The sequence below is a fragment of the Nanorana parkeri genome, unplaced genomic scaffold (genome assembly GCF_000935625.1).
Source record: "Nanorana parkeri isolate BGI_ZX_2015 unplaced genomic scaffold, ASM93562v1 scaffold10, whole genome shotgun sequence".
NCBI lineage: Eukaryota > Metazoa > Chordata > Amphibia > Anura > Dicroglossidae > Nanorana > Nanorana parkeri.
The window spans coordinates 4330803-4352525 of record NW_017306278.1 but is presented as its reverse complement, the minus strand read 5'-3'; the positions used below and the strand labels follow the sequence as shown (position 1 = coordinate 4352525).

Sequence of the window (21723 nt, the reverse complement as noted above, 5' to 3'; positions counted from 1 at the left end):
ACTATGCGATTAACGCACTGTACTAGTGTGAACAGACCCTCAAAAACACTGACATACATACACAACCACAATCCCACACACTCACAGACATTATCTCACACACACACAAAAATAATATAAGATCCACCCAGTCTCCCTACCTCAAAAGAACTGGAGTGGATCCTCAGCCTGGGGTCCAGGGTGGGCTGCCGTGCTGTGGCGGAGCTCCATCTATATGTGCTGCTATAGAGGACTACAAAACCCAGCAATAGTACATTATACAGCGCAATGCAGAATGCCGCCAGCTATAATGTACTATTTTGTGGGATTTGTTGTATTCCTCTATAGCTGGTGGTATTCTGCATTGTGCTGTATAATGTACTATTGCTGGGTTTTGTAGCCCTCTATAGCCGGTGCCATTCTGCATTCATTGCTGTATAATTTTACACTTTCCATTTCACTATATTGCACACCACACTTTTTTTCTTTTTTACTTCCACCGCTCCAAGCTTGCTCCTGTGATGGACTACAACCTCAATACAAACTAGTAGTCCTATCACTGGAGCCATTTTTTAAACGTTATTTTATTGTTTATCCGATTAACCGAACTTAATAATCGGCTAACTAATCGATTTTGAAAATAATCGTTAGCTGCAGCTCTAATTGCTTGTACAGCTCCCTTGCAGCATATTGTGAATGGCTGCTTGGTGTGAGAACTACCAGTGCTGCGCTAGGGGGAGGCAGAGGAGCCTCTCACCTAGAAAAGTGCAAGGCATGCGGCGACCCACTTCTGGGTCAGGACCCACCAGTTGAGAACCAAGGCTCTATAACATGCGGAAAGCCAATATAGCCACAAAGAAAGGGGAACCGCCATATTAATGGCCATGGTCCTGGAACTGGAAGACCAACAAGCTCATGTACGTGCGATGGCCAGATCATTTGGCCGTAAAGTGTAAATCTACCCAACACACAGAATCCCTTTGAACTGTGATTTGCTGTTTCACCGTCATTTCACAATCACACAAGGAGAACATACTGAACAGTTTTATTGGAATAAGCATGTGCCCTGTACAGATTTGACTGCCGAGATACCATGAACCCGGGTAAATTATTGCAAGGCTGTTTCACAGCAAGAGAACGACGGGAGGATACAGCACGTAGGACTTCAGCACTTTCAATGATTGGAAAATGGATCAGAACATCGCAATAAAAATAAATCATTTTTATTAAAAGAGGAAAATCTTGAGGCCTCATCACGACCACTAAGAAAAAAACCCCAAAAGAAATCACAGGTTCTCTTATTTACCGGTGCAAACAGAAATTGACCCACTAAGCTTGTACACAATAGGAGGAACTCCGGGGAAAAAGCTAAACTGTTTCCACTTACTAATTCGGCTATTCATCCTATGCTCATTAAAGTAAACTTACTGAATAGCAATTAGTTTGCAAAAGCACCGCGTTATATAAAGTATTAACATTTAAAAAATACTCCTTACCCCCCTTTTTTCATCCTTTCTTGCACCTCAATGCTGCTGATCTCCTGCAGCCTCTTCCTGTCTACATACGATCCAGCCATGGCTGCATAGCATTTCTCAGGGCGGATTTCCTGATGGTTGGCAACAGTGGTCCATGCCTGCGTAACTCCACTTGTACTCTCCGTCAAATGTTCGTTTTGACAGGGTGACAATGCAGGAGCACAATTGGGAGACAGGGACAGAGTGTTGTCACCCTATAAAGGGAAGTACCATGAACAAGGACCATCATTGGCTGGATCGCCAGGGATTATTTTCATGAACGCTGCAGATTTAAAAATATGTCAAATGACTTTTGAAATCACATTATCATGTTAAAGGTTCTATGAGATATTATGGATTGGATACTTCGACTTCCACGGGTCAGCTAAGGGCTACGTGAAGCCTTGGTCCCTTATGGTTGTTAGGGGAGTGCCCTGCCATACATACCTGAAACTTATTAGATCTCTGGAGTCTATAGACTTGGAGGCAGGGTGCTCATACCTATTGCTCTACATTGGCTACACATTGATGTACTTGTTGGTGCCCCACGTTTTGCTTATTATTTTGCCTTCCCAGCCCGCCCCCCCTCCCCCCATCTATAAATAAAACCCATTTTCTTTTTTTTTTAGACCCAGTGATGTCATCAGTTGGTCTTTTTGCCTCTCTATGTAATACAGGCAGATCAGCTTTAAAGTGACATTAAAGGATAACCCCCCCATGTTAATGTCAGCACTTACCTTAAATGATGTCTCTTAATATGATCTTCCTCTTCTTTCCTGATGTTTTCATCTGTCCCTCCAGCGGTGCGGCGGATCTCCGATCCAGCGCTGACTCCTCTCTGCTTGCAGGCACTTCCGATCCCGCGGGTGCACGCGTCCATAGACTTACCTTGCGTCTCTGCTCGTTTCCCGGCCAAAAATCCGAACTGCGCATGCGCCCGCCCCAAGATGCTTTGCTGCCGCCCGAACAGTTTCGGATTCTCGGGCGGGAGCGCGGCGAAAACAAGGTAAGTGTAAACCGCTGTTAAATGTTTTTTGTTAACTGCTTACTAGAAGGAGATATAGGCAAAAAAACGGAGGGTTTAGAACCACTTTAACAGATCTTAAAAGTAATTTTCAATCATTTTAAATCTGCAGCTTTCAATAAATATTACCTGAAGGTCCTTGTTCAGGTGGTTCCTGTTTTAGGGTGACAACGCTCTGTTTAAACTGCTTCGGATGGAGACAAGTGGTTGTTGCACATTTCAGGTACGGGATGAGAAATCGCACAGCACTTGGGACATGCCTTAGAAGTAAGGCAAGATGTATGTAAGTGGAAAGGGTTTAGTTTGCTCTGCGGATCCTCTTTTAAACTTCATTTCCATTAACAAATGATATACTCAGCTCTCTTGAGTTAAATAGGCACACCACCTAAAAAAAAACCACATAAACGGTCCCATGTCACGTAGATTGCACAAGCACAAACCTACACCTCGAACTGCGAGTGCCAGCTTTGGATTGGGTTGGGCAGGAGATGATGGGTCAGGCTGAAAGGACAATCATACTTACAATTGCATTTTCGCTATTAGAACCCTAATTCAGCCCTCTTTTTTTTTTTTCACTTGGGCAAAAAAAATACTTCAGTCAAGTGTTTATGACTGTTTGTGGCACCATTGGGGAGATCTCCCTTCACTTCCTGTCCCTGTAACAGCAGCACAAGTAGGGTATGGCTTTCAGTTGGGGATCTGTATGGAACCAGCAGAAGTGCGTTTACATTACCTGCAACAGCCAATCAGAAAATAAGTTCACTGCAGTGCAATGGAATCTAATTGGTTGCTGTAGGTTCTGGTACATCACTGCTCTTTGCTTAGGTCACCCCAAGGCTGTCACAGAAGGTAATGAATAATGCCAACATTTGACATTGGCAGCTCACGCAGGGAGAGGGGGGGGCATAACATAAATAAGTGTATTTTTTCTACAATAATCTCAGATATTTGTATTACTCGATTCACCCCCCCCTTGGAAGCACGGCAAACAGATGAGAAAAAAAAACACTAAATTGCCTTACAGGACCTCTGCAGGTCTATATGGTGCGTCTGCAGTCTGGCATTAATCTACAAAACTTATCACTCACAAACCTGAAACTCGTAACAAAAGCCTATGCAACCTGCAACCATTATGAAGAGAAAACAAAAACTAACGAATCGTTCTCTTATTCAAGGAAATGCTGAAATATTAAACTTTTGAAGGCAAATGCCAGATATAAAAAAAATGGTCAATTTCTCTGCAGACTGCAGTCCAGCTTCCTGGATGAGGGTGGTGAATTTTTAGATATGTTCAGTCCCCTTTGGTGGCTCCTCTAGCAAAAGCAGATATGCGTTACATTTACATGGTGCAATTAAAAGTGTATTATAACCCGAAAACAAAAATGTTATATATTGCAGCTTACCAGTCCTTAGATGCAGTGGCTGCATTAGCCCTCATTCACACTAGAAACGGCCGGCATGTACAGCTCTGTGCTGCGTGCACGGCCGTATTGGGTAGCTTCTGGGAAGGACAGGTGCTGTGTGTGATTAGTACGCAGCCCCTGTCCTTCTCTATGGGAGTACACGGCCGTACATTGCCCTACACTTACCCCAAATGCAGGTCCGTGTGGTCCCGTGTTTCCTGGCTCGGAAGCAGACAGGATCCATCCTGTCTGCGTATGGACATGCAGGGCGGGTGAGCGTATTCGTACGCTGACAGGATGGATCCTGTCTGCGTATGGACATGCAGGGCGGGTGAGCGCAGGGCGGCGTACTCCCATATAGAAGGACGGGGGCTGCGTACTAATCGCACACAGCACCTGTCCTTCCTGGGAGCTGCCCGATACGGCCATGCTCGCAGCACGGAGCTGTAGGTGCCGGCCGTTTCTGGTGTGAATAAGGGCTTAAGCTGACTTTTAAGAGGGCAATGGTCGTTAAATGGCAGCTTACCCATCCTTAGACCTGGTGGCTGCATTGCTTTTTTTTCATCTGGTGATCCTGCGAATAACACATTGTCTGTCTCTGTGAGGCTACGCTCACTCCTAGTAGAGTGGGAAGGGATAGAATTTCTGACAAAGCTTCTATTGCTGTCCGTGCCTTCCTGTCCCAGTGACAACTACAACCCCCGATTCTCACAGGGACAGGAAGCGAAGGAAGATCACCCAACGGGTCACATACAGAAGCCTGAGGAAAAACTGTCCCCCTTTCCAACTATATGTAACAAAAAAATGCAAAAAGAAAAGAAAAAAGTCTAGAGTTAAGCTTTAAAGAAAGTGTAACTTTCCGTTAACAAACCTTCAGCCCGAGACCCCTAAAAAGCTTCCATCAGAAGCTTCTTAGGCAGCTGTTTTGCTTCCTGCGTGCAGTTGTAGAGGATGTATTTTGTACTTGTGCAATCCGCATTCTTCAGGGGTTGAAACCAAATTTTGTATCGCCATTTAAATAGTAGACATGAGATGATATCTTGACCGGTACACCTGGACCAGTAAGACCATTATGATTTTGGGGGAAAAGATAGGATTTTTGTACTCACCGTAAAATCCTTTTCTCTCAGTTCATTGAAGGACACAGGGAACAGAGCGTAGATCATGTACCGTAGGATATATCGCCACCTGCAGGAGAAGGACGCTAGGCAAAAAACTACGGTACATGATCTACGATCTGTTCCCTGTGTCCTTCAATGAACGGGAGAGAAAAATTCCTGATCAAGCTCAATATGTGGAGTCGGGTTCTTTTGCACCGAGAAATAACCGTTTTTGAATTGAAAATCTCAACGGGAATTAAGGAAAACTATACAAGTGATTGATGGGGTACGATGAACCCTTGATGACCAAAACAAAAGTGCTAACGAGAAAATATCTGGCAGTCCCTCTTGTTCTCCACCAAGTCCTCTTCCAGTTACCCCTCCCCACCCCCACCCCGCATACTAATTAGCTTATTTTTGATCAGCAACCCATGTTTTTCCCCCGTGTCAGATAACAAGCAGCAATTTTAACCTTTTTTCCCTCCCAAGGCGGACAGATTCCCGCCAAAAGGTAAAACGCTAACTGTTTGGTAAAATAACATTTAAAAAAAAAAAGGTATGGGTTAAATAAGTGTAGTGAAGGGGTTAAGGAGCGCGCCTCCCCTTCTTCATTAGCAGGTGACACTGTATGGCACGAATTCTGTCCTTCGCTGGGGCAAATTCTGGCTGCAGTTCCAAAGTAGACTCGTACCAATGCATCGCCTTCTCGAACTCCTCCTAGAGGTGTAAAAAACAGAATGTGCCCGGTAAGTGTTAAATGTACAGACTTTGCGGCTTTTTTATTTTTATTCAGACAGCAAAATGTTTCCATTTGCAATATATTGGGGGGGGAATTAATCAAAACTGGAGCAGACAAAATGTGACGCAGATTTGCACTGCAACCAATCAGCTTCTCTCTCTCATTTTCAAATCTCTGAGCCAACTGAAGAGAGAAGCTGATGTGTTGCCACGGGCAACTGCTCCAGATTCCATCTGCTTCAGTTTTGATAAATTCCCCCCATTGTCTCTTCTATAATTTTGTATTTTAACAGCTTTTTATATATACGCCTCTACCTAGACACACAACGGTAAAACCATGATGGCAGTCATATCTGTTCAGTACGGGTCCTGAACTTGTAAGATATAGAAATGGATACTTAAAAAGGCAAATCCAACACATGAAATATAGTAATGAATACAAAGTATGCCGGGCAAAGCAGCAAGTCCCATGAAGTGTGTGCCAGTGTAAAATAAAATTAAAAACATAGGCAGTGCATTTGCACAAATCACATCTTTTATCTCTTTAAAGACCCTGAAAGTGTAGAAAAAAAATAGGATTTTTGTACTCACTATAAAATCATTTTCTTTGAGTCCACTGAGGGACACGGGTAATGCCGTCTTGCGACGGCAACCCGCCAATGCAGCAGTGCCGTCCGTCCGTTTTTCTACTACGGGCGGACGGCAAGAGGTTAACTTTCGGATTATGCTGCAGCCTACAGGAGGATTGGACAATGGAAAAAAAACCAAAAACTGTCCTATCTCTCAGGTGCTGCCCTAGAAGATGACTTGGGAAAAATGTTAGCCCAGTCCAGGATAACCTCCCTTACTACCAGCATGCTTGGTATTAAAGCCTGTTCTGAGCTGGACTACGGAGACAAAGTGGCCCACGCATATGAACTGATATGAAACACATGCGAGAAATAAGATGGGCGTTCTGTCACAACTAAAATTTAAATCTACAGCCATCTGTTCTACATGTTCCATAAGCAAAGGATCCCCCTCAGGAGTGGTCAGAACTCTAAGAAATTTGAACCAGCCAGACACAGTTTGACAAAGTAAGGTCATATCCAAACTGGGTCAAGGGCAGGACCTGCAAGCAAGAAGAGGGCTCTAGAAATGGCTTCCAAACGCTTATTGGTTGGGACTTAAAGACAGGTGAATGCACAACTGGAATGGTAAGTAAGGTGGGACACTGTGGGATCCACATTGGTGATGGTCCATATCTGTACAAAATTCTCACCGAAAGCATACAAGGCTAATAAGTGTTCAGAGGAGCAAACAGCTTATCGGGATGTTTCCCATCTCCATAGAGAAGTCGTTGAAAAGCAGCTATAAAGGGAAAGTCTTAACAGTCTTAGAAGTTTTAAATAACCCAAGACAACAGACAGCAATGGTAGAAGCAACAGGCCGATCCTCTGGTTTTAAAGGAGAACTATGAGGTGAGTGCTTTTCACTCACCTCATAGTTCTAGCCGACCTGTGACAATGAGACTGTCACAGGTCGGCTCAGTAAATCAGGTGAGGGAACACATACCGGCGTTCGCTCACCTCTCGATCCTGTCACGGCTCTCTGCCGTGACAGGGGAGGGGCTGGATTTCCCTCCCCCCGATCCGCCAGCGGAACCGACGGGGGAGGGTACAGCTGGCTCTGCCTCTAGATAGGCAGAGCCAGCTGTCAGTCACGCAGCTGGGCGGATCCCGGCACAATTGTCAGGATCCGCTTCCGCGTCTCAGTATACCGCACTGCGGCGTCTCAGTATATCGCGAGCTACAGCTCGCGGTATACTGAGCCTAAGGTGACGGGAGGACGCTAGTTTGTGTCCTCCCGTTACCCTGAGAACTATGGGGAGCCCTAATAGTTCTTCTTTTACACTTTGCGATTATCGTACGATCGCGGGATTTCCCGCGATTCTCGTACGATAATCGTACAGTGTATGGGCACCTTAAGAGTGGTGTGCATTGCAACAAAAGCAGCTGAAATGGTCTCCTTTAATTTGGTAAATCCGTCGTGACACAGGCTTGCGATCATGTACTGTAGGGACGTCACAGAGCAGTACCAAAAAAGAGGGGTGGGCCAACAGAAACAACAAACCCAACTAAACAAAAAAATACCCTCAAACTAATTGGGGGGTTTGGCCACCGGCAGGGGCCGCCCCTAGGCTGTAATTGGTCTTTAGTTTTTTTGTGCCTAGCGTCCTTCTCCTGCAGGTGGCGATATTACCCTACAGTACATGATCTCCGATCTGTTCCCTGTGTCCTTCAATGAACGGGAGAGAAATAAGCTCCTCTTAACACCGTAGAGCTGTAGAAAAGACATCAAGAAGAAAAACTGAGCCATGCTGGTTTTGGAAGGGGTTATCCTGGGTTGGCCAACAGTTGCTTTTGTTTGCCAGTCTCCAATCCTTCTGCAGGCAGCAATATAACTTAAAGAATTCCTCTGTCCCTTAAAGTGACATTAAACCCTCAGATTTTTTAACATAAAACAATACTGTAATGTGCACCTTACTGTAATCCGTGGTAGTTTCCCTTCTCTTTGCTGCTCTTCCTTTTAAATCCTTCTCTCTTCTCATGCTGGGCAGAACTTCTGTTTTGCAGCAGACTGCCTTGTCTCTGGAATGGATATATGGTGTCTGTGTGTAGGTTTGTATAGGCTTGTAACCTGAGCCAGCACTACAGGAAGAGGCACTCAACTGCAAATGGAAGTTCTCCCCCAGCATGAGAAGACATGAGGATTTAAAAGGAAGAGCAGCAAAGAGAAGGGAAACTACCACGGATTACAGTAAGGCGCACATTACAGTATTGGTTTATGTTAAAGAATCTGAGGGTTTAATGTCACTTTAATAGACGAGAAAGATCTTTATCACCATCCCTACAAGAAACAAAGGATAGGTTGTAGATGCTGTACTCTGCAATGGCTGTACTTACCATTGCTACATATACATTAGCCAGTGTGAAGTGATTCACCACAAAATGGGGAGCGATTTCTACCGCCATTGTAGCAACAATGATGGCGTCGTTCCATAGTTTGGCATTATGAAAGATGTTTGCTAGGCTGATGAGGGGTACATCCTGAAAAAGACAAGTATGTGAGATTAACAATCATTTTTAGAGCCACACTTTAGAATGAGCTAGAATGCAACACGTCCCCCACTGTATGATAACAAGATCTCTGCAATCATCATAGAGTATACGCATTTCTGTTTGCAGAGCTGTAGCTGCGAATCACTGGAGGGAATATTGGACCGCTGCAGAAAGACTGCTGCATCCACATATACAGATAGAAGAAGTCCTTTCTACAGCATACAGGCTGGGAACATACTCTTCCACTCCTGATGTGGCTACTTTACAGATAAACTGTAAGACTTATACATCTTTTGTTTTGATATAGAAGGAATATGTTTAGCTAAATTAAAAAGGAGAGTTCACTGGGCACTAAGGCTGGAAATATGCACAAACCCTGATTGGTGCCAGCTCTTAGGTTTTCTATCATTACATCATCTTCATGTGGTGTACCAGGTGGAATGTACGTTTCTTGTAAACAAACCTGAATCCCTGTCTATAAAAAAAAAAAAAACTTGAAATGGACAAATACTGACCTTCATGTGATGAGGGGCGTAGTGCAAAGCTTGGCGTAAGCAGTCTATGGCTTTTTTTCCTTGACCTCTTACTCTCCAGTACAAAGCAGCCATGCTGGATAAAACCCACGATGTCTGATTCTACAGAGTTTGAACACAAACAAATGATAAAAGTAAGGAAAAAGGAAAGCATATTGTAGCTTGTTACAGTAACAATACATATGTTATGTTTAAAGGAGAACTATGAGGCGAGTGCTTTTCACTCACCTCATAGTTCTAGCCGACCTGTGACAATGAGACTGTCACAGGTCGGCTCAGTAGATCGGGAGGTGAGCGAACACATACCGGCGTTCGCTCACCTCTCGATCCTGTCACGGCTCTCTGCCATGACAGGGGAGGGGCTGGATTTCCCCCTCCCCGCTCTGATCCTCCTGCGCTAACTGGCGGAATGGACGGGGGAGGGGGCGGGTACAGCTGGCTCTGCCTCTAGATAGGCAGAGCCAGCTGTCAGTCGCGCAGCTGGGCGGATCCCGGCATAATTGTCAGGATCCGCTTCAGCGTCTCAGTATACCGCGAGCAGTAGCTCTCGGTATACTGCGACGTCTCAGTATACCGCGAGCTACTGCTCGCGGTATACTGAGCCTAACGTGACAGGAGGACGCTAGGGAGCACCTGGGTCTCTCTGGAACCCAAAAACTCTGACACTCTTAGGTATTAACGACAAGCAAATCATAAAACAGTTGTTTACCTCAGATGTATAAATTACCTCGCGCCAGTATAAATAAATAACAGCTGCAAGCACATTAAAATCCCTCTAAGTGATAACTTTTCAAAAAGAATGTTTACCTTCTCCAGCATCTTCATTATTCTTGCTCCCACTTGCTCTAAAGACTGTGGAGGGTATTTGTCCTTGCCGAGGTTCTGTAACACCTGGAGGGAAACGCAAAATGGCATCAACATTCGACCAGGGAGGGTTCTGTGGTGTACTGAATGCAGCAGAGAAAAAGTTAAGAGGCAAGATATGGGCAAAAGTATGAGGAAACCCCGCCACCCAATTAATTCAGTTCAGGCATTTCCAGTAAAGGGAACTGTTAATACTAAGGCATACAAAGACATTTTAGACCATTGTGTGCCTACAACCTTGGGTAGCAGTTTGGGGAAGGCCCTTTTCCAGGAAGACAGTGCCCAGGTACACAGAGCCAGCTCCATAAAGACACGGTCTCATGAAGGAACTGGAGTGGCCTGCACAGACCCCTGAAATAAACCCTACTGAACATATTTAGGATGAACTGGAATTAAGACCCAGGTCTTCTCATCCAACATCAGTACCTGATCTCATGAATGCTCTTTTGGCTGATTGAACACAGATTCACAAAGACATTCTCCAAAATCTTGTGCAAAGCCTTTAAGGAAGAGGGCCAACTCCATATTTAAAAGGAGAACTATGAGGTGAGTGCTTCTCACTCACGTCATAGTTCTAGCCGACTGCCACAGGTCGGCTCAGTAGATTGGGAGGTGAGCGAACACATACCGGCGCTCGCTCACCTCTCAATCCTGTCACGGCTCTCTGCCGTGACAGGGGAGGGGCTGGATTCCCCGCTCCGATCCGCCAGCGCTGGCTGGCGGAACGGACGGGGGAGGGTACAGCTGGCTCTGCCTCTAGATAGGCAGAGCCAGCTGTCAGTCACGCAGCTGGGCGGATCCCGGCACAATTGTCAGGATCCGCTTCAGCTGCGGCGTCTCAGTATACCGCGAGCAGCAGCTCGCGGTATACTGAGCCTAGGGTGATGGGAGGACGCTAGTTTGTGTCCCCCCGTTACCCTAAGGAGAACTATAGGGAAAAGCCTTAACCCCATAGTTCTCCTGTATTGTTTTGGAATGTTATGTCCCAACAAGCTCATATAGGTGTGATGGTCATACACTTATGCCCCTATAGCATATATCACTAAGTAAACATTTGCAGCTGCTCAGAAAAATGTACAACTAGTGGGCAGGGCAATTTCAGCTAGTCAGCAAAAAAACCTAAATGGTTTCAAAATTTTAGGTATGGGGGGGGGATTTGTGTATCGTTTAGTGGGTTGCTGTGCCTATGTGCACCTTTGTTTTTGCTAGTCATAAATGAATCTGAGTTGCTTTGATTTTTGCTTTGCTGGATTTGGTGCAGACACACACTGGGGCTTCAGCTGCCTTTAGGAAAGACTTCGGGTATGTTGCTGTAACTTTAGGGCAGGTGGGACTGTCTCCAGGGCATGTTAGCGCTCACTGTGTGCATTGCTAAATATCTGTTCCAGGCTGGGAGTTTCGCTGGTTAACATTTAGGGATCACATTTTGCAGATGCCTTGATACAGCAGTGAGGCTTTATATTTGCAAATTTAGGAAACAAAATCCTATCACCCGACACTAGCTAAACGTGGTGGAGCTTTGCCTGTTCAGGACAGCCCAGCATTCAGGAGTAGAGTGAGCGGTGAGAGTTGCTGCCGTTATATGCACTTTATACTTGTCATCAGGTTATTATAAACAAAGTCAAGAAGTGGTACCCAGTGCAAATTCATGATGTGCCTCTAGCTTCATGTTAAAAAAACCCCCTCCAAATACTTAAGACAAGCAAGGATTGGCTGCAATTTAGCCTCGTGTTTTTTCAAGGTGCCACTAAATACATACAATTACAGGTGTGAAGTGTAAATATAAAACCTTCTTTATTTTTTATAACAAGCTAAAAACATATTATTAGGGCACATATAAAGGCCATGTCAAATAGTCAATACACAGCAGATATGTCTATATATATCCTTGCTTGTCTTATCAGTTATAGGTGTGTGGTGCCACCCACTTACCTCACACCTCCCTACCTACTGTAATGCCCTTCAAATACTTAAATTCCTTTTGAAAGATCTCCACGAAGTGTCACTCTCTGCTGAACTTCACCTAAAATTCTAGTTGGCGAGCATGAACTGTGCAAGTGACTTAGATCTCATGTGTTGGGACAACATGTCCCATTAATCCTTGCACACTGGCCACAATGCACATGTGTGCCCAAAGCATGGCACCCAAGCACAACGCAAGACATAGGGGCTTACGTATAAAGGTTTCACTCAGCATATAGCTGGGTGAACGCCATTTACACAGTATTAAAGCTTCTATTTGGAGCTAGAGAGACACAGCAATTTCCTATGCTACTGGGCGCCATCTAGCAGCTGTAATGTCATGCGTACGCCATTCACCCAACTATAAGCTGGATAAAGCCTTTATACATCATAATGATAAAATAATAAGCAGTAGGGAAAGTAAACATCAGGGAGGGAGAACCTGTTAGGCAATGCTGTCACCCTTATAGGCAGAGATTACTTAAAGGAGAACTATGAAGCGAGTGCTTTTCACTCACCTTATAGTTCTAGCCGACCTGTGACAATGAGACTGTCACAGGTCGGCTCAGTAGATCGGGAGGTGAGCGAACACATGCCGGTGTTCGCTCACTTCTCGATCGTGTCACGGCTCTCTGCCGTGACAGGGGAGGGGCTGGATTCCCCCCTCCCCCCTCCGATCCACCAGCGCTGACTGGCGGAACGGACGGGGGAGGGGGCGGGTACAGCTGGCTCTGCCTCTAGATAGGCAGATCCAGCTGTCACTCACGCAGCTGGGCGGATCTCGACATCGATGTTGGGATCCGCTGCGGCGTCTCAGTATAACGCGAGCTGTAGTTCGCGGTATACTGAGCTTCGGGTGACGGGAGGACGCTAGTTTGTGTTCTCCCGTTACCCTAAGGAGAACTATGGGGAAAAGCCCTGACCCCATAGTTCTCCTTTAACAAAGAAAGCTCATTATGTTGCAAACACAGGCTGCACACATAAAGGGATCCAAAAAGAAGCATGAATATAAGGTTTGCTGCTACATCTTATAGTCTCCATGGAGGGTTTAATAACACTTTGGCAATTGAAAGAACGAGTCTCAGCAAAATATATGTATGGGTTATTTTGCCTTCTATCTGCTTGGAATACTTCTCCATCACTAAGCATATAAATTGCAGTTAGGAATTGGTGTGGGTGGATATGGCACTCACCTCTTTCAGCTGACCCTCCCCAGTGTAGTGTATGGCAGCTCTATTGGCTACCCCGTACAGGTGGTCCAGTGTGTGCATGCTGGATGCCATGTTGGCATTACAGAGAGGCTCCACCCCTGGTTCTTGCAGCGGAGCGGCAAAGTCTACATGTTCTGTAATACTGAGAGACAGATCAGAGAGTGAGAGAAGAACATGCCCTTTAAAGCCAATGGAAATACAACACACAACGCAATCATTTTCTATATTATATTAAGAATTTTCTGTATTCACATTAAAGTGTATCTCAAACCAAAATTTTTTTAAAAAGTTTTGGATAGAGTGCTGAAAGTTAGAACTAGGGATGCACCGGCACCGATACTACTATTGGTGACGATATCGAGTATTTGGGCAAGTACTCATACTCGCCCAAATGCTCCGATACTGGAACTTCCAGTCAGAGGGAGATTTCCTCTGACCGGCCTTGCCGAGAGGGAAAATGGAGCCGGCTTCCCAGCCAATCAGGAAGCCGGCTCCATGCCGTTTGGCTGGCTCAATGTTTATTGGCTGGGAAGCCGGCTTCCCTCCAATCAGAATCGAGCCGGCCAAGCAGAATGGAGCCAGCTTCACAGGCAATCAAGAAGCCGACTCCATGCTAGCGGAAGTACCGAAATCGGTACTGGCAGGTACCGAAAGATAAATACCGGTACTTGTACCCGATACCGAAAAACTGGTATCAATGCATCCCTAGTAAGAACCTATCAGGTTTTAATGGTTGTCTGTTTCTCTGCTAGGGAGATTCATCCACTCTGTGTCCCCTGGTGACCACTGCTTCCAGGACTAAAACGTCACTGTCAACTGAGAATTTTGTGTTGACACCAGAACAGGAATAGAGGGGAAATCTTGTGGATAGCTGTTCCCTTCCTGTTGTGTCTAAGAGATAGGAAGTGAAGGGAAATCTTATGTAAGTTTATATAACGGCAGGGCAGTATTTCTAAACTGTTTCCATTCTCACAGAGATGGAGGATTTCCTCTTCCAGGTGAGAGGTATCATCCTCCTTTCACTTCCTTTATGTTTTGGTGGACCTGAATGTGATGGATCAGAGGTAATTGGATGTAAACGAACACACGGTTGCTTACATCTGTCTGCCCATAGACCTAATATGTCCGCTTAGTTCAGTTTTTTCCTCCATTAAAAGATGGAGGAAAAAACTGAACAGACACGGATGTCACATAAGTGACACCTGTTCCATTCTGCTCTGATTCAGCAGGGGACCCGTGATTGGATCCCCTGCTGATCGGAACGGACACCACCTGTTTGCAAGCGGCCTGAAGGTGCAAGCGGCCTGAAACTTTTAACCAGAATTGTTGCCTATATCTAAACTTCCATAGAGCATGTATAAAGTTGATCTCTTCTCCACAGTCCCTACAACACATAGTTGAAGTTTGAAGTCCCAGTTTATGTACCTAGGGTATAATAGACCTGGGGTATAACAGACCTGCTGTATACCTAGGGTATAATAGACCTGGGGTATACCTAGGGTATAACAGACCTGGGGTATACCTAGGGTATAACAGACCTGGGGTATACCTAGGGTATAACAGACCTGGGGTATACCTAGGGTATAACAGACCTGGGGTATACCTAGGGTATAACAGACCTGATAAAATGAGATACTTACTCTATATTTTTAGCTGATACGGCCAGCCACGTACTGGCCACTGTAGACAATTCAACGCGGCGTAATTTCAGGCACTCATCCGGACTTGGCCATCCTAGACTACGATAATCGGGTCGCCTGCCTGTATAAGATAAGCAAAAGAGCCAAAAAAAAATGGATTCAATTCTAATTACAAAAGGTCTCCCAAAAAGCAAAACTCCTCCCAAGAACAAGCCCACTGCTTGCATCTGAGCTGAGGTTTCTTGAGAGGGGTACTGCGGCCGGGTGCTGTGATGTTTTCAGGAATCTATGTACAGCACCCTGCAGGCCCCTCCCACCAGCCATGATCTGCATGCATCGCATAGAAAAAGTGCAGGTTTTAAAATAAGGTTAACATTGAAAATAAAGGTTTTCATTTTAACATTTCATTAGCATGCTGATGAGGGGGGAAAGCAGGAACCAGGTTAGGCACAAAAAAGGGCAAATAAACGTCAGCTTTTAATGTTTAGATTGGGCGCCAATAATCTTGTACATGTTAGCACCTTTAATCAGTACAGAACTGCATACCTTGTGGACCTGGAGCTGGTATTTTTGGCCCACTGATTTCCAAGGCGGCCTGCAAGTTATCACTTCCTCCATCAATGGCATCTTCGTCAGCCATATTAGAGCCGTCCGATTTGGGTTTCTTAAGACGTTTGACTTGGAATGTAATCTGCAAAATATTAAACATGGGAAGGGATGTGTGCTGCGCCTCACAGTCAAAGTGTGAAAATGTCTAGCAGAGTGTACTGAGTTTACAGAGATAACTTTTACTTTGCAAAATAAAAGGTATCTAAACCCAAGGACAGACATGTTATAATATTAAATATATATATAGAACATATATATATGGAAAATATAAATTAAATTCTTTTTTTTTAAACGAACACTGATTAAAAGTTACAAAAAGTGAAATTCATCTGTAGGGTTTACATGGATTTTAAAAGGAGAACTATGAGGTGAGTGATTTTCACTCAGCCTCATAGTTCTAGCCGACCTGTGACAATGAGACTGTCACACGTCAGCTCAATAGATCGAGAAGTGAGCGAACACATACCGTCGCTCGCTCAATTCTCAATCATGTCCCTGCAGAGAGCCGTGACTGTCACACACGGCTCCATGCAACGATTCCTCCCTCCCCGCTCCGATCCTCCAGCGCTGACTGGCGGAACGGACGGGGGCGGGTACAGCGGGCTCTGCCTCTAGATAAGCAGAGCCAGCTGTCAATCACGCAGCTGGGTGGATCTCGACAGTAATATCAGGATCCATCCCAGCTGCGGTGGTTTCAGTATACCGCAAGCTGTAGCGCACGATATACTGAGCTTTGGGTCACAGGAGGAGGTTAGTATATGTCCTCCCGTGACCCTTAGGAGAACTATGGGGAAAAACACTTACCCCATAGTTCTCTTTTAAATTCAACTTGTAGCTAATTTTCACATGCCCAGATTAAGGAAGACTTTCCAGGGGGGATAGTAGTCTCCTGTCTGTCCTGATGCAGCTCATATACTTTGTAATGTTTCATGTAGAACTAAAGTGTGGATAAGGCAGGGACGGATTGCGGCTGGAAGTGCTCTTGCGAAATATTAATGTTAGCGACTCGCTGCACGTTCTGCATAAAATTGCGTCCAGCATTTGTAACAATAGAAACCTCCAAACTGTCCCATTCTAGAAATGTAGGATTTCTGAAATGTTTTTAAGCTTATATTTAGATTGTTTATACAGCAAGAATTTATAATAAACTAGTAAAATGCTCCACATATAAATGTATAATCAAAACACATCAATATAGTAAACATTTCCATTATTCTATATTTCATGTCAGCCATATAAAAAACAGGTGCCTACCCATTCAGCTTCATCATCATCATCGCAGTCCCCAAAGCAGGAGCCCGACTGGCCATCCTGACCTCCTTTCTTCAGCACTCGTATTCCCTGGAGGTCCATCCGTCTGCCCTTGAGCTCCAGGGCACCTTCAAAGGCTTCAAGTGGCCAGGAGTTTTCAAACTCATCCACGAGGGCCAGCATCTCCTCCGACATTGGATCCTCGGGGGCGGGTTCCTCTGTATTGTTTGATTCAGCTAAGACAACATCTGGAGGAGAGGAATTCATGAAGAAAATGGTGACCAAAGAATATTCTACACTGTTCAATGCTGTATGGCCTACTGTTGCTCTCATAGATTACAGTAGGTATGCATGATACCAAGGTGACTTCCATAAGTGGCATTGCTTGAACGGCATTCAGGTATGTCACAAGACAATAAATCAGACACGTGCTTACTCTCGAGATGCAGCGAGGAGCTTGTACTTGGGTCTGTCCCCTGGTCCTCAGAAGTCTTTTCTTCTTCTTGAGAGTAAGAATGGAAGTATTCCTGTGCCCTGGGGCCTCCATCTTTCAAGTGGGACTGACAATTTCCTGTTAACACAAGGGCAAACAAATGTCATTCAGAGGAGACCACAAGTCTTGTTTTATCAGCCATCTATTAGAGAGCTCCCAGTAAACAATAATTTGCCATCCCCCACTGAAAAAAAGTATTTTAATTAGGGATGAATGAAATTAAAAATGGTGATTTTCCAGAAACCACTAAAACTTTTGCCCATTTGGATGTCAGTAGGGAAGGCTAAAATTAGAGAACTATGGGGTCAGGGCTTTTCCACATAGTCCTCCTGAGGGTCACGGGAGAACACAAACTAGCGTCCTCCCGTCACCCAAAGCTCAGTATACCGCCAGCTACAGCTCGCGGTATACTGAGACGCTGCAGCCGGAACGGATCCCGACAATGCTGTCTGGATCCACCCAGCTGCGGGAGTGACAGCTGGCTCTGCCTATCTAGAGGCAGAGCCAGCTGTACCCGCCCCTTCCGCCAGTCAGCGCCGGAGGATCGGAGCAGGGAGGTTGGAATCCCTGCACCGAGCCATGAGTTACAGTCACAGCTCTCTGCAGGGATGGATCGAGAAGTGAGCGAGCGACGGTATGTGTTCGCTCACTTCCCGATCTATTGAGCTGACCTGCGACAGCTTTATTGCCACAGGTCGGCTCAGATTATGAGGCTGAGTGGAAATCACTCGCCTCAAAGTTCTCCTTTCAGAGGGTTTTTAAAGCCCAATTGAACTTTCGGTGAATATCAGCAAAATAATATAAATGCATTAAAGCAAAAAGATGTGGAAAGTCTTTAGAAAGCGTCCGCTATCTAGAAAAGGAAGAAAAGCCTGTGCCTTGCAGTCATGCTTCAGAGATGGACCACTGCTCTGTGTAGAAGCAGTAGTCCCTCTGCAGAGATTCAAAATGCCCCTCAGAGACGAACTCACCAGTCAGGGACAATACACTTTGCTGATTGCATGGCTATAGGCCTGAGTGGGGGGGCATGTCGGACCTCTGCTTCCACACAATGAGCAAGGGTCCTTCCATGCAGCACGCTGGCAGGGGACAGGCTTTTCTAGCCAGGCTTTGGCTGCTTAAAAAAAAAACACCCCAAAAAACTACCACATCTTTGATGCATCCTGAATGTGTTTAGCCGATTTAAACAAAATATTGTTGGTTTTAAGGGTGCAATGAGCTGTACATGCCCCAGAGGACCTCTCCTAGACCTGCTTTAAGAAACAAGTCACTGGCTTCCATACTGATTTATGGACTTGAAACAAGCATGCAGCAAGTCAAATCAGAACTCCTGATAGACATACTTTATTCAGGTCAATGATTCAGAAGGTCCAGAAGTTGGAGGATAAGCATGAAAGCCAGAAAACAAGAAGAATTTTCACAAGAGGCGGCAACCGGAGTAGCCAACATATAGTGCTCAACATAGGCTTACTATGAATAAATAATCTTCATTTCAGGTTTGACAGCATTGCCCCTTTAAGTCTGGGTTTCCTCAGCCCTTCTGGTATATAGTAGAAGGTTCAACAGAGGTCAAAGTTTTCCAGAGACGACGACAAGTCAGACGCGGGTGAGTCAGGAAAGGCGCCAGGTTTGTTTGGTATCCGACACAAAAAGAGAAAGTTCGTCAATGGAGAAAGAGGTGCTTGCAGGTCTGGTTGTGACGTGGGGGGGGGGTTACGTACGCCACCAGTCACTCAGATGACTCTTAAACACTCCGACAAGCAGCTGAAAGCTAAGAGCCAATTATGTGTCCTTAAATGACTCAGTGCTGAATTACAGCCATAAGCCAGGAGAGATGGGTCCGGCATTATCCCAAATACAATCAGCTATATTTTCTGTGCGCAAAAAACAAAAATTGGACCTATTTTTACTACATGGACTATCTAAAAAAAAAATCAAAACAAAATACAGCACAGAAACTATTATTTGTGTTTACTGAAAGCCAAACTATCAGAGAGTTTTGGCTCCAGAAAAAGTTTTTTTGGGTGGAGTGTACACACCACCATCATGACAGTGATTGGTGAGAACTTGGTGGAAAGCCAAGCAGCTTGTTGTCATTGACCAGGATGTTCCCCACATATTCCTATCCACAAAGACCCCTGGAAGGCCAAATAGAAGCCCTTCAGCTTACACCATCATGGCAGTGATTGGTGAGAACTTGGTGGAAAGCCAAGCAACTTGTTGTCATTTACCGGCATGTTTCCCCATATACTCCTATCCACAATGAACCCTGGGAGGCCAAATAGGAGCCTTCCCGCTTACATCATCATGGCAGTGATTGGCGAGAACTTGGTGGAAAGCCAAGCTGCTTGTTGTCATTGACCAGGATGTTTCCCTTTTATTCCTATCCACAATGACCCCTGGAAGCCCAAAGAGGAGCCGTCCCGCTAAGTTTGTAAGGAACAGCCCTTCAAAGTGCACCTCTAGCCAACACATTTTCTTCCAGCTCTGGATCGAGGTTATTTACTCCTGTGCCCTGTTGTGGAGATTCACATTATTTTCCATGGTAAACCGTCACTGGGAAAGAAACTGATGGGTTCATTAAATAAAAACGGTCACCGGAGAACAATGCGAGAGGAAATCCTCCAAAGAAGATGGCTTTTATGGTCTGGAATTTCCCCTCAGGGTGGAGAGCTATCCGCTCCTGTTGTGCCTCTGGGAGAGGAATTGATGGGAAATCTTTCCAAGAGGACCAAAAATCAAAACTGACCATTTCCAACTCTATCCATAAAGAGTTTGGTTAGAGGAGCACTTAAAGGAGAACTATGGGGTTAAGGCTTTTCCTTTCCTTCCTTTTCAGACTCAGGAAAGTGAATGCCAAAACATTGGCTGGAAACCAGAGTTAAACTGTATCCATTTTTTATTTAACTCTATAACTTTGTATCAGGTCGCACTATATGTGCTTGAATTCACATTCCTGAGAAAGAGAAGGCGGTGGGGAGTCGAAGGTAAAATCAAGGCCGTAACTTTACATGTGCTGGTGCGGAGCTTGGAAGCAATTAATAGCTAGACGGAAGAACAGCGGCACGGGGCAGTTGCTGCTACTGCTGGTGAATACCTGGAGATTCAGCAAGCAGGAGGCTGTAACATAAACATTTACAGACCTTCAGAAATGCGGGCCCAGTGTTTCTGGTGAAGCAGTAATAGTTTTTCACCTACAGAAATTCCATATGCAAGGTAGTTGATCTCTAGACTTGTCTGTAGTGTTTCTAAGTTTGTGGTGCAGTAAAGGGAACGTTCCAACTCCTGTACTAGCAAGTTAAAATTATATTTCATTCACAGAGCCTTCAAATAACCTTACCTGGTTTTGCCAACTTTTAAAATGGGTTGTCCGGAGGGCCCGACTACTGAGGCAACTGAAATCTGCCGATTAATCGATTATTGAAAAAGTTGACAACTTTTTCAATAATCGATTATAATCGATTATGTCGATTAGTTGTTGCAGCCCTAGAAATCACCACACAAGGGTGCTGAGCAGGGGAAGGCAGGTGTATTGTGGTCATCAAACACTTTATGGCTGAAAGTATGTGGACGCTCCTTCAAATGACTGAGTTTAGGGGTTTCCAGGGAAGGGTCCGGATACTATTACAGCATACACAGGTATTTTAAACATGTGTGTGGTTTCAAATCTTTTGTCAAGTTTTTGGGGCAGGCTCTTTTCTGCTCCCTGTGCCCCATGCATACAGCTAGCTCCATAAAAACATGGTTTGGTGTGGAGGCACTTGTGTGGTCTGCATAGTATCCTGACCTCAACCCTATTAAACACTTTTGAAAAAACTGGAATGCTAAGAAGCCGGGTCTTTTCATCCAATATATATCTCACTTGTTGCTAGGCAGCCTGGCTTCATAACTAATCAGGTCATTACGCGCCGCCCGGCTTCCTGATTGGTCATGAAGCCAGACTGCCTAGGAACAAGTGAAGCCGGCTTCCTAGCCAATCAGCAAGCCGAGAGACGGGTCATGACGTGCCGCCCGGCTTCCTAATTGGCTAGGAAGCCGACTTCACTTGTTGCTAGGCAGCCTGGCTTCCTAACTAATCAGGTCATTACGTGCCACCCAGCCTCCTGATTGGCTAGGAAGCCGGCTTCATTTGTTCCTAGGCAGTCTGGCTTCCTGACCAATCAGCAAAACCGAGAGGTGGGTCATGTTGGTAGGCAGCCTGGCTTCCTAACCAATCAGGAAGCGACCCAGCTTTCCGATTGGTCAGGAAGACTGAAGCCAGTGTTCTTTCGCTAGAACACCGGCTTCACGGGTAATCAGGA

General features: G+C 45.2%; 1 protein-coding gene across 1 annotated transcript in view; it reads right to left on the bottom strand.

Moving 5' to 3' along the window:
• Positions 1–5255: 5255 nt before the first annotated feature.
• Positions 5256–21723, bottom strand: part of TTC17 (tetratricopeptide repeat domain 17) — a 62473-nt gene continuing 46005 nt past the window's right edge. The window contains exons 17-25 of the mRNA XM_018555495.1: positions 17366–17500; positions 16933–17177; positions 15616–15760; positions 15070–15190; positions 13412–13571; positions 10200–10283; positions 9375–9494; positions 8704–8847; positions 5256–5737 (exon numbers count right to left, since the gene is read on the bottom strand). Coding sequence (XP_018410997.1) covers positions 5606–5737; positions 8704–8847; positions 9375–9494; positions 10200–10283; positions 13412–13571; positions 15070–15190; positions 15616–15760; positions 16933–17177; positions 17366–17500 — 1286 coding nt within the window. The 3' untranslated portion in view covers positions 5256–5605. The remainder of the gene's footprint in view (positions 5738–8703; positions 8848–9374; positions 9495–10199; positions 10284–13411; positions 13572–15069; positions 15191–15615; positions 15761–16932; positions 17178–17365; positions 17501–21723) is intronic.